The sequence below is a fragment of the Amblyraja radiata genome, chromosome 8 (genome assembly GCF_010909765.2).
Source record: "Amblyraja radiata isolate CabotCenter1 chromosome 8, sAmbRad1.1.pri, whole genome shotgun sequence".
NCBI lineage: Eukaryota > Metazoa > Chordata > Chondrichthyes > Rajiformes > Rajidae > Amblyraja > Amblyraja radiata.
Window position 1 is genome coordinate 62,963,795 of NC_045963.1, and position 13,802 is coordinate 62,977,596.

The 13,802-nt window shown below is 43.9% G+C and overlaps 1 protein-coding gene across 2 annotated transcripts in view; it reads left to right on the forward strand.

The window, feature by feature from the left end:
• The window catches only part of LOC116976304 (butyrophilin-like protein 8), a 41,543-nt gene extending 34,504 nt beyond the window's left edge, over positions 1 to 7,039 (forward strand). For both annotated transcript variants that reach the window (XM_033026074.1, XM_033026075.1), the window contains exons 5-6: positions 2,181 to 2,285; positions 5,575 to 7,039. In XM_033026074.1, coding sequence (XP_032881965.1) covers positions 2,181 to 2,272 — 92 coding nt within the window. In that variant the 3' untranslated portion in view covers positions 2,273 to 2,285; positions 5,575 to 7,039. The remainder of the gene's footprint in view (positions 1 to 2,180; positions 2,286 to 5,574) is intronic.
• Positions 7,040 to 13,802: the final 6,763 nt, after the last annotated feature.

The following is a 13,802-nucleotide window of genomic DNA, read 5'->3' on the forward strand; positions in this document are numbered from 1 at the left end:
TGAAGGATTAGCTGTGATCCCAAAGGGGCAGAACAAGCTCATGGGGCTGAATGCTCTCTTATTAGACAGGGCCTGGCTGTTTTTAACCGTTTGAGAGGGGTAATATTTATTTTCCTCCCATCTCATGCTCTCCAAGTCACATTACCCTGATGTAAATATATAGCTCTTATATATAACCATCACTGCAAATCCCAGAACTCCCTCGGCGGAAGCACCTTCACCAGAAGGACTACAGCGGTTCACCCTTCTCTCTCTCTCAGTCCTGCAATTTGTTACATAGTTTGTTTTGTTTGATGTTCAATGGGCAAAATGGAAGGAGGAACTGTTGAGTCAGGAAGATGGGGCAGGGAGAGCACAGAACCGATTAATGGAGAGGTTTAGTTTAGTTTAAAGATACAGACCTTTCGGCCCACCGAGCCTGCGTCGACCAGCGATCCCCATACATTAGCACCACCCTACACATTAGGGACAATTTACAATTTTTACCGAAGCCAAATAACCTACAAACTGGTGCGTCTATGGAATGTGGGAGGAAACCGGAGCACCCTGGGAAAACCCACGTGGTCATGTGGAAAACGTACAATCTCTGTACAGACAGCACCCGTAGTCAGGATTAAACCCGGGTCTTCGGCGGTGTAAGGCTGCAAGTCTCCCATTGCTCCACCGTGCCACCCTAAGTCTAGGTTTAGAGCAAATTATAAATGTTTTAAAATAACAAGTATCAGAGATTTAAAAACAGCTGCGGATTGCGAAAAAAACATCAGTTAACATAAGCAAGGAGGAGGCAGCTTCGCCCACTGCATTTCCACATCACAGCACAAGCCAGTATCCACTGAAATGCAGTGAAAGTGTGGCAGAGGGAAATATGCAAGATCTGCTTTCATAGAATGAATAATAACACCTTTGCCTCAGAATATAGCAGGGAGGCTGTTGCACGTGTCAAATACTTCCGTTTTAGAAAAATGAATAAAAGGAGATGCTTATTTTGAAACTGATCTTTCTAGCTGCGATTACTTTAAAAAAAAACAAATTCATTTGTAGGATCTGCATAATGCTGCTAAGGCCAGCATTTATTGCCTATTTCTTATTGACCAGAAGGTGGGGGCGAGCTGCCTTCTTGAATCACTGGGGTTTTTCTGGTGAAGGAGCTCTCACTGTTGGGGGGGGGAATCCAGGGCTTAGACCTGATTAAGTAATGGTGATGTCGTAACAAGTCAGGATGGAATGCAACTGGAAGGAGAACATACATCTGCTGCATCTTGTCCTTCTTGGTAGTAGATGTGGGAGTTGCTGCAGGAGATGCCTGTGATAATACCTGCAGTGCACTCTATAGATGATGCATACTGCAGCCATGTTGCACTGGTAATGAGAATGTTTGGGTTGGGTAATAGGGGGACGACTGAGCGGACTATTCTGTCCTGCGATAGACACAAAATGCTGGAGAAACTCTGCGGGTCAGGCAGCATCTCCAGAGAAAACGGATAGATGACGTCAAACAAAAAGCCTCCTGTCCAGTTTCTCCAGAGATGCTGCCAGACCTGCTGAGTTACTCCAGCGTTTTGGGTCTATCTTTGGTATAAACCAGCATCTCCAGTTCATTTTTATTACATTATTATTTTGTCCTCTGTAGTGTTGAATTTCTCAAGAGTTCGAGTTGCATTCATCAATGACTAGTGCGAGTATTCCAGCATATTCCTGTGCCTTATGGCGGCTGAAAAGACTTGTTTCAGGAGTGAGTTACTCTCACAAGACACCAGCCTCTGACTTCCTCTTGTGACCGCAGTATATATGTGGCTGATCCAATTGGGCTTCTTCCAGTGGCACCCTGCAGGATGTTGATGGTTGAGAATTCGGGAGACTCTGTGTTGCCAAGCCAACCTTATGCTCAGCCACAATGTACTTGACTGAGTTGCGATTTGACAATGACTGGCCTCTCTCTTGGCTAACGTCAAGAGCATTCCTCTGGTACGGTGCCACCAATTGAAGAGCCTCAACCAGTTCTCTGGGAAACAGTGGGAGCCAACCCAGGAGGGTGACTCTGGCCAAGATATCTCTGTGGCCTGATTTTAATTTAAGTGTAAGTTATTTATGTGGTTTAAAAAATGCTGGTGTACTGAACAGTTTCTGTGCTTCATAGTCATGTAATATTTATATTTAAATTCTCTGCCCACCCCTCCCAGTTCCAGGGTCACCTTGGCATATCGCAGCTGGTGCAGCAGGGACTATTGTCTGCTCTGTGATCTTGACCGTTGCAATTTACTGGAGTTGGTAACAATTTTGTAAAGGTATGTATGCAGTCAAGATCAAAGTCTTCACTGTTGCTCATTGTGACGGAGGAGGCCATTTATGCCTCAGCTCCATTCCGTCATTTGTTTAGATGATGACTAATCTGTTTCTCATGCATGTCTGCGTTCCATTTTCCACATGAGCCATGCCTTCAAATCTGTTGATTTCTTGAACACTCCATTTGACCCCCAGGCTTTAGCTTGAGGGGAAAGCTTCCCATTGCCCTTTTTACGATTTCTGACAACCCTGAGCCACCTGACTCCAAGGTCATGCCCTCGAGCTCAGAGGAATTTTTTTTCCACCGTTTAATCTTTGAAGACCTTTAATACTTTCAAACGCTACAATTTAGCTAAATGGAGGGAATATAGAGACTGTGTAGCCTCTCCTTGTAACACTAAACCCTGTGTTAGTGCAGTGCATATTGGCCAGCAATGTCTCCAATCTTAATATATCATTACTGAGTTGGCCAGAACTGAATGCAATAATTCACCAAAGGGTGCAGGAAGGAACTGCAGATGCCGGTTTACACCAAAGATAGACACAAAATGCTGCAGTAACTCAGCCGGACAGGCAGCATCTCTGGATGGAAGGAATGGGTGACGTTTCGGGTCGGAACCCTTCCGACTCAAGAAGGGTCTGGACCCAAAACATCACCCATTCCCTCTATCCAGAGTTGCTGCCTGTCCCGCTGAGTTACTCCAGCATTTTGTATCTAATTCCCCAAAGTGCATGAGTTTGACTTCCAATGCTGATGATTACTCACTCGCTGCTCTGGAGTGTGAGTGTGGGATTGAGTCCATTCTGTTGGTTTATGCTTTATTTTCATTCCTAATTTTACTACTCTTGGCTGTTTTTTATTGGATTATAGACTAAGTGGGACCCGTTGGGTCCCAGCTTCACACGGGAGGGTTGGTCCCCCAACACAATATTCCACCTCTCCACCAATTCCAATATTGCTGGCCAGTGGGGGAGGGGCTTTCTGGAGCGCTAGCATGGGTGTTGTCGGCTGAAGGGACTGGTTTCCAGAGGGCTAGTATGGACATTGTGGGCAGAATGGATTCTTGGCCTGGCAGCTCAGTCACTCAGGCCTGGCAGCTCAGTCACTCAGGCCTGGCAGGCTGGCAGCTCAAAAACTTAGGCCTGGCAGGCTGGCAGCTCAGAATCTGCCAGAAATTCTGCTGAAAACAGGTGACAGACTATGAGAGAGAAGGGGGAGAGGGTGGACAATCAATTTTAGACATTTTCATCTTTTTTTCGATCACAGCAATGAAGGAGGAAAGTCTATCCTTGCATGGATCTCTGGGGCGCTAGTATGGGTGTTGTGGACTGAAGGGACTGGTTTCCAGAGGACTAGTATGGACATTGTGGACTGAATGGATTCTTGGACTTGCAGTCCAGTCACTCACGGCTGGTGTGGTGGCAGTTCACTCAGTCACCCCTCCTCCCTTCACCCCCCCCCACTCTGCTCCTTGTCATTCCCTCCCCCCACGCATTCAGTCCATCTCCCCTCAACCTCCCCCCCGTGCACTCTTAGTGGCTATCCGATTGCGCAGCCATTCCTGCCTATTAGGTACACACACACACACACACACACACACACACACACACACACACACACACACACACACACACACACACACACACACGCGCACACACACACACACACTCACACACATGTACACACTCACATACACATTCACACACACTCTCTCACACACACACACACACACATATACACTTACACACACCCACACACTTACACTCACACAAACACTCACATGCATACATTCACACACGCACTCGCACACACTCACATGCATACACACATACACTCACACACACACTCACAAACACACACACACACACACACACAGAGTACACACACACACACTCGCACACACACACATACACACACTCGCGCACACACACACACACACGCGCACACTCACAAACACACACTCATACACACTCACACACACTCACTCACACACACTCACATACATACTCACTCACACACATACACTCACACACATATGCATTCACACACACACAGACTCATACACACTCACACACACATACACTCACACACACACTCACAAACATACACACAGAGTACACACACACACACACTCACAAACACACACTCACAAACACACACGCACACAGACACACACATACACACACAGACAGGCACACACACGCACACACAGACACACACACACACACACACACACACACACATACACTCACAGACAGAGACACTCACAAACACACATACACTCACGAACACACAAACACTTACACTCACACTAATTGACTCACACACCATATATATGGCAGTAAACTCTCTTGAATTTACCCACACGGCTCAGTGCGGCTCTCTACTTTGGGGCCTCCGCAGTCAGCGGCACATCCGCAATCTGTGCGACCTCTGCACTCACCGGAAATTACGCAACCTGTCCACTAAGCGGAAGTCACAAAATGAGCGGGACTTTTGAATCAGACACAGTCGGACCTAATTAAGCATTGCAGTTTCAAGTACAGGCAGGGCAGCAGGTCAAACAACTCATTTCATTTTCATTAAGGGCCAACAAATCATTTATTCAAGTACATTGCAGACTCACAGTTCAGTAGATTCCCAGTTTAGAATGAGTCGTGACCTCTCCCTCGCGATCTTGCAGAGTGACTGAGTCACGTCTAGGCATCCGGGGTTTTATAGTCCTGCCCATCCCCCCCACCCCCCCGGAAGGGGCATTACCTTCATCGTGGTGATTGACAGGCGAGAGAATCTCAACGTCATAACTCTTTTATTTTTCATCGATGGGAAAAATCCTCGAGACCTGATCAGCGGAAGAGGACTGTGAGTAAGAGGGCCAAAAATCATAACAATATATGGTAGCATTTTTTCTAAAATCAATATACAGCGCAGACAGGAAATGGTCAATTTGAGACTTTTAATTATATAGATTACCAAAGGGAATCACGTTCTGTACATCAAATCTCTCATGAGGGGGTTTGAATAAGCTGTCCATACATTACCATTCTAATTTCCACAAGACTGTCCGCTCCCAGTGTTGCAGATTAATGAAGCAAGTGAGTATTAAACCACTGCTCTTACATAGAACATAGAACAGTACAGCACAGGGCTGACCCTTCTGCCCACAATGTCTGTGCTGAACATGATGCTGTTAAACTAATCTCCTCTGCCAGCATGTCCCTCCATTTCCTGCATGCAACATGCCCATCCAAAAGCCGCTCAAACCCCACTATATCTGCTCTTATTCACAGATTTCCCCTGTGTGACTGTGTCACTGAAGACTCTGGTTTAAAGGATGCCTCCGTTGCAGACGCAGGACGATCTGAAAGTGAGTGGAAAGGACTTGGTTTCATCTGAACACAGAAAGGACATTCTCCTTCCCCCTCTATGACACCGGAGCCATCTGTGATGGAGTCCCTGGCCTTCCCAAGAGCTGCTCCACACAGGATCCATTACTATTTATTTAATGAATTCTTTGTTTAGCACATTGCAGTGTGGCCTCAGCTTTGTCAAAGAGCTCTGAACTTGCCCAACGGTGGAATGTCAGACCAAATTCACTGTCTAATCAGGATGTTCTGCAGCTCACGTTGTGATTTGTGTCGACTGTAGAAATTCTTCTTTGGAACTAGCATGCTCTTTAGGGACTGGATGCCTTAGCAATTGTTAATGTTCAGAGAAACTTCTATTTGGAGAATTGACACAGTTTGCACATTGTTATCTCTGTCCGATTTATTTAATCTCATGGGAGGCGAGGAGAGTTTTAATGCTATGAAATAACAGGAAATTCTCTTCAAACCTGTTTATTCTGTCAGCCTCTCAGATTGAGGCCCATAGTTTGATCATTGTTCCATTGCTCCAGGATATTTTACACTCTAAGTATTAGATCAATTTCATTATTTTTGTATTGTGGGAATGTAATCCATAAGGTTTTTGCACCAAAAGGGGCAACGATATACTCAACTAATCCTAAATCCCCTGGTTCAAACATTTCTACAGATATCGCCCAAGAACGTGTAATAATCTCCAAGCGATACCCCAGTAAAACATGACACATTAGTATTAGTTTATTATTGTCACCTGTACAAGATAGAGTGAAAACATTTTGTGTCAAATCATACTATACACTAGTACAATCAAGCCACACACTATAGGTGGTGCAAAGGGAAAAATTCGAGAGTGCAGAATATAGTATTATACTCTAGAGATTTACAGGTGCAGAGAAAAAGTGCAATGAAGTAGGTTGGAAGATTGGGAACTACACCCTGGCTTATGATAACAACAGAGAAGAAGCTGTTCCTGCATATGAATCATTGCAGCAACTCTGCACAAAGATTTAGACGAGATACAGCGTAGAAAAGGGCCCCTCGGCCTACCGAGTCCACGCCGACCAGCGATCATCCCGTACACTAGCACTACCCTACACACTAGGGACAATTTACAGAAGCCAATTAACCTACAAACACGTACACCTTTGGAGTGTGGGAGAAAACCAAAGCACCCGGAGAAAACCCACGCGGTCACAGAGAGAACGTACAACTCTGTACAGACTGCGACCTTAGTAAGGATCGAACCCGGGTCTCTGGCGCTGTAAGCCAACAACTCAACCACTGCACCACTGTGCCGCCCTGTGCCAACGAAGATGTTGATCCCTCTTACCTCGCTCCTTTACGTGTAGCCAATTCAATAAACGACTCCTCAACCAGAGGTTCAATTTCATTTCCAGTTCATCCAGAATATTTTGTAATCGTTTTATCTCAATGGGTTGGAAGCTGTAGCTATGTTTTCTTACCCCGGTCGCACAATAAGCTGAGAAAATTGCACCAGACTGTTTTTATTAGTCTTTAAACCACCACTTGTCAGACACTGAGACCTGTGTGATCCCAGGTAGAAAGCAGTTGTTGAATTCACCATGGTTATATTCTTCTGCTGCCAGTTCTCGCACTTCTCGGTGGTGCTACAGCAGGTGCAATCATTGGTTCCAGTGTACCACAATGCAAACAAATCTTCCAGCTTCTGCTGCTGAATGAGTGGATGCTGCTGTGATGGTAGCTGGGGTGTGTGGAGAGAGTGATGGTAGGAAGATGGGGAAGGGTGATTCCGACCTTGGTTGTGTGGCAATTAAATTCTATCTATCTAATTCTATCTATCTATCTATCTATGCAAAAACATACCTGGGATCAAACAAGCTCAGCTTTGCCAATTTAATCAACGGCTTTGAGGGAAACGATCGGTAATGTCTGGTTATTCTGTGAGTAAATAAGAACAGTTATTTTTCAGACTAGCAGCTTGAAAATCCTGCTGCAGATTTATTTTGATGTTTCCATTACTATTGACATAGTTTTAAGTTGGAAAGAACATAAATACTGCCGATGAAAGAGGAGGTGAATTTCTGACCAGTTCAAAGACACCCAGCAAAGTATGCAATAATGCTCTCCTTGTTCAGACAAACTTCAACAGCAAGGCAGCTTTTTGTGGAAGTTATATGAATGATTTTTTTTTAGTCGAGCTGTTTCATCTTGATTTGCAAACTATATATTCTCATTTTCTGTTTAACATTTCACTTCTTTATAGATCAAACTCTCAGAATTATCCACGTACAACAATTCAACCATTTCCCTTTGAAAATATGATTTATGCAATCTCCTTAAAATGGTACTTAAAAAATAACTGTAAGATTGAATTCCAGGCAGCTCTAATTGATGCATTCAAGGAACGGCCAATTCAGTGGGTCAAGCAGCATCTGTGAAGGGAATGGACAAACAGAGTTTCAGATTTCTTCCCTCCTTGCCATTACCTGCATTGAAAATCCAGATTTTTCAAAGCTGCTCTTTTTTAAAGTTTGTAATAACTTGGGTGCCTGTGGTTCTTGTGCTGACCCAAACTGATCCTTGTGGAGAACGACCCATTGCCATTCTGGACACTGGAAGAAACTGCCCTAAGCCGATCGTGTTGTCCTCTATGAGTGTACTGTTATTGGCTGGCCAATGCAGTTGAGATAATGGCATGCAATCGATTGATAATACCTCCGCACTAGAACCATTTATTGCTGGCCAGCTCTTACCTCTCCACTGCCACTCATCCCTTTAAACTGCCAATTGCTCCTCTGCTCTTTCAATCCAGGTAAAGTATCTGGGCATGAAACCTCGACTGTCCATTTATGCTGCCTGACCCACTGAGTTTCACTGGCAGTTTTATGCTTGATAATGAGCCATTCTATAGCACCTGCCCCACATTACATTTTATTTAAGCATTTAAGTTTCTTCCCAATTTTTTTTCCATTAATGAATTAAAGCTAACACAATCTTCATTGCAGAAATAACATCCTTACTTGGACAAATAACAGCAATATGATTAATCCCACTAATTTTATCTAAATTACCACTGATGGTGGGATTAGCCTACATGGTCATCTTGATTTAAAACCACTTCACTAGAACAAGAATCCAAAACACTTGCCACTATAACTACATTCAAATTAACCCCTAAAACAGGATTATTTAAAATGTATTGTAAAATACTAAAACCATCCAGTGATATCTGTAGTAATGTATGACTTGGTTTTGGAAGACTTACTCTGGTGTAACTTATACATCAGTACGTTTCCTCTTAGCCTCGATGCCAGACCCATTAGTAAATGCCTGGAACATCATGGACTGTATTTAATGGTAATTAAGAAGGAAATCAAACATTGTCCTTGTTCTGTTACAGTTGAGGAGGGCATTAGTGAGATCTCACCTGGAACCGAATACAGTACAGACTTAGTCTAATTTAAAGTCCTTGGGGTTAATTTAGAAAAAGGTACTGACAGTTTAACCCTGTGATACAAGGATGGCCATCTGAGTATAGGTAAAGTAAACTGGGGGAAGAGAGGTGATGACTACAGACCATAAAGAAACACAAGTAATAGAGGCCGTACTTTCAATGAGATGACGGCTGATCTTTGACCTTTACTCCACTTTTCTACTCCATCTTCATGCCTCTTGATTCCCTTTTACAGCAAAATCACTATATAAATCTTCTCCCTTGAACAGACCAGCCCTCTTGGGAAGAGGATTCAACAGATCAACCTGTCTCCAGATAAAGAAAATTCTTCTCATCTCTGACCTGAATGAGCTATCCCTTATCTTGAGGAATTTAAGAAATCTGTGTATTTTATTGAGATCACTTCTCATCTGAGCTCAAATAGTGATCCAATCTGCTTAATTTCTTCTCAGGACAAACCCTCCATCTCACAAATCAATCTAGCAAACGTCAATAGCACTTCCTCTTTCTCAAGTATGTCCTTCCTTGGGTAAAGCTCCTAGTTCTGTGCACAGTATTTCAAACATGTTCTCAGATGGCTCTGTATCATTGTATTAAGACCCGTCCATTATGGTTCAACAATTCTCTTGCAATGAAGGTCAACACGCAATTAGCCTTTGTCATTGCTTGCTATATCTCCATGTTAACTCCCAGTGATTTGTGTATAAGGACACACGTCCCTCTGAACATAAGCATCTTTCCATTCATTACCATTGAAAAAAATATTTTGTCCTTGTTTAAAATTTGATAAAAGTTGAAATATCAGTGCCAAAGATGCCTTATTTCATGCCTTGTGGAGTGGGTGATTTAAAATAATCACCCCATTGCCCTAGTTCAGTGACAAGCAGGGAATTCTCTCCAGAGGCCTGGACAATATTTGTTCATCATTATTGAAGCCAAATTGATTGGTTATGTATTGTGTAGTGCATTAGTGATTATGGGACCTTTCCCATGACCATACCGCTGTATATCAATATATTTCACAATTAATTGAGCTATGTGCATAGTGCATGTGCTACATTAAATAGTGTTCATGATTTATGTCATTTTCATTCCTGATTACCATCTTTCTTTATCTGTTGAGATTACCTTCAGAGTCATTTAACCTGTATTTTCAATGTCAGTCTCAATCTTGTTATTTCTCTTGAGGTACATATCTGGGGTGACCTACTGGATAAATTAAAAACATTCTTAACCTGTGTTTTCTTTGCTATTTGTATTTCAATTTCACAATTCCTTTTTATAGAAACTTACAAAATTCTTAAGGGGTTGGACAGGCTAGATGCAGGAAGATTGCTCCCGATGTTGGGGAAGTCCAGGACAAGGGGTCACAGCTTAAGGATAAGGGGGAAATCCTTTAAAACCGAGATGAGAAGAACTTTTTTCACACAGAGAGTGGTGAATCTCTGGAACTCCCTGCCACAGAGGGTAGTCGAGGCCAGTTCATTGGCTATATTTAAGAGGGAGTTAGATGTGGCCCTTGTGGCTAAGGGGATCAGAGGGTATGGAGAGAAGGCAGGTACGGGATACTGAGTTGGATGATCAGCCATGATCATATTGAATGGCGGTGCAGGCTCGAAGGGCCGAATGGCCTACTCCTGCACCTAATTTCTATGTTTCTATGTTTCTATAGTACCTGGCTATATAAAAGTTTGCTATTACAGTAATTTCTCTGGCACTGGACTTTATTCTGTAATGGGAATCATTAGAGTGCAGGCAGTATTGTGTTGCCAGAGCAAGTAATTAAAACCTGGAGTCATAAAAGACTACAGTTGCTGGTATCTTGAGCAAAAAAGCAAAGTGCTGGAAAAACTCACCAGGTCAGGCAGCATCTGTGGAGGGAAATGGCAAATTAGGTTTTGAGCCGGATGAACACATTGGGCTCTGGGTAGTGTTGTGGAGCAGAAGGATCTAGGAGTACAGGTGCATAGCTCCCTGAAGGTAGAATTGCAGTTAAATCGTGTAGTCAAAAGGCTTTTGGCACATTGGCCTTCATCAGCCGGAGTATAGAAGTTGGGAGGTCTTGCTGCAGTTGGCTAAGACGTTGGTGAGGCCACATTTAGAGTATTGTGTTCAGTTCTGGGCACCGTTATAGAAATATGTCAAGCTGGAAAGGGTACAGAGAAGATTTACGAGGATGTTGCCAGGGCTAGAGGGTCTGAGTTATAGGCAGAGGTTGAGTAGGCTGGGACCCTATTCCTTTGAGCGCAGGAGGATGAGTGTGATCTTATAGAGGTGTATAAGATATTGAGAAGAATTGATCAGGTAGATGCACAGAGACTCTTGCCCAGAGTAGGTGAATCAAGTTCCAGAAGACACAGGTTTATGGTGAAGGGGAAAAGATTTGATAGGAATCTGAGGGGTAACATTTTCACACAAAGGGTGGTGGATGTATGTAACAAGCTGCCAGAGGAGGTAGTTGAGTGCAGGAACTATCCCAAAATTTAAGAAGCAGTTAGACAGGTACATGGATAAGACAGGTTTGGAGGAATATGGACCAGATGCTGGAAGGTGGGACTAATGTAGCTGGGAGATGTTGGCCGGTGTAGGTGTTGGGCCGAAGGGCCTGTTTCCCCTCTGTATCACTGATATTACTACTGGCTGGCTGATGCATTTGGGATAATTACATGCAATATATAGATCATACCTCGTCTCCTGGATCCACCTATAGCTCTTGCACCTCCACATCCCCTCTCACCTCTACTTCAGTCCAGGTAAAGGATCCCAACCAGAAATGTCTGTCCATTACCCCCATTCCACGCTGAGATCCACGCTGCCTAACTCATTAAGTTTTTCCAGTACTTTTTTTAAATTAAAATCTGTAAAGCCTGCAGATCTTCCAACTGGTGCACGGAAATCTGCCTCAGTATATTCACCACTCCATCCATCTTAAACTTGAATGGTTCTGTGCACCTTATATTTCTGAAAGCCAAGGTTACTTTCACCATTTTGGTGAAGTAACAAAATGTATTTGTAAATCCGTGTAAACGTCTATCACTTTTATTTATTTGATCCAAAATGAAAAGGCGAAATGTTAATAAAATGCTAACCATTACAAGCTTTTTTGGTTGTTTGTGGCAAGAATCTTCATGTTGTATTGTCATTTGCTTTTCCGCGCATTGAAACTAATAAGGAAAATAACTCGACTGGGCTAAATGCAGCGAGATTCAGAATCACTGTATTTTTCACCCATTCTAATGGGCCTCAAAGCATTGTGTGTGCCGATTTTAGAAACTGTCATACAAGTAATGAAAATAGGGGAATGAAGCGTCTATTTACTGGTGATTAATACACACTGGGATCAGTTTCAATACGGGATGAAGTTAAGTACATTAACTGGAGCCAGGTGCATTAATCATCCTTGAACACTCGCTGTGTATTTCGATCGCCAATTGTACCCTCGACTGGACAGACTGATGTGTGTGTAGCAAGGAACTGCAGATGCTGGTTTGAACCGAAGATAGGCACAAAGTGCTGGAGTAACTCAGCAGGACAGGCAGCATCTCTGGAGAGAAGGAATGGGTGATGTTTCGGGTCGAGACCCTTCTTCAGACTGAAAGTCACGGGAAAGGGACTTTCCAGCATCTGCAGTTCCTTCCTAAGCATTGCCCTCTCCTTCATGCCATTTTTAATGTTTGAAATGCAGGCCATTGAAATATTACTCTGACAGCAAGCAAACATTTGCTAAAATTAATTCCATCCTGGGCTGTAAGCCAAAGCTCTCATCCGTTCCCCTCAAAAAAGACTGGTTGCATGCTCCGATCCCATTCTAAGTTAGTATTTCAGAAAAATGTCAATTACCATACCAAATCATTCCCTTGATAGTTTTCCTCATTTCTATCTTCAAACATAGAAACCAACCCGACCCGACTCCGCTCTATGATCTTTGCTGATTACACATTCCACGGAAGACGGGTCAGGTTTGCTAAAATGGCGGACGTCCTGCCCTGTTCCGTACTCTCGGGTCAGTACTGTAAGGACAGAAGACGTTGACGCACTGAGCGGCGCAATGGCTTGCAATGCAAAAGTGCTGTTGAGCCAAAACCAAGGAGGCCGGCATCAGGCAACACAGTGGTGGTTGGAGACTCCATTGTGAGAGGTACGGTCAGTGGTTTCTGCGGCAACAGACGGGATTCGAGGATGATTTGCTGCCTCCCGGGTGCCAAGATCCAGGATGTCAAGGACAGAGTGCAGAAAATCCTCAAGGGCGAAGGTGAACAGCCGGAAGTTGTAGTGCATGTTGGCACTTACGATGTCGGAAAGAAGGGGATTAATATTCTGAAGCGTGACTTTAGAGAGCTCGGAAAAGTGCTGAAAAGCAGGTGGTTATCTCCGGTTTGCTTCCAGTTCCTCGTGCTGGTGAGAGCAGGAACAGGGAGATACAGGACCTGAATGTGTGGCTGGGGGACTGGTGCAGGGGGCAGGGATTTAGATTCTTAGACCACTGGGATCTGTTTTGGAGTAAGGGGGAACTGTACAAAAGGGACGGATTGCACCTTAACAGGTGGGGGACCGGCATTCTGGCAGGCAGGTTTGCCACTGCGACACAGGTGGTTTTAAACTAAATAAGGGGGGGGGCGGCTGTCAAATGGGATAGTCAAGGACGGAGTTAAAGGGAAAGGCAGTAAAGGGATAGTTAATGACCCCAGAATTAACGAGAAAGAAAGCTCACAAAGGG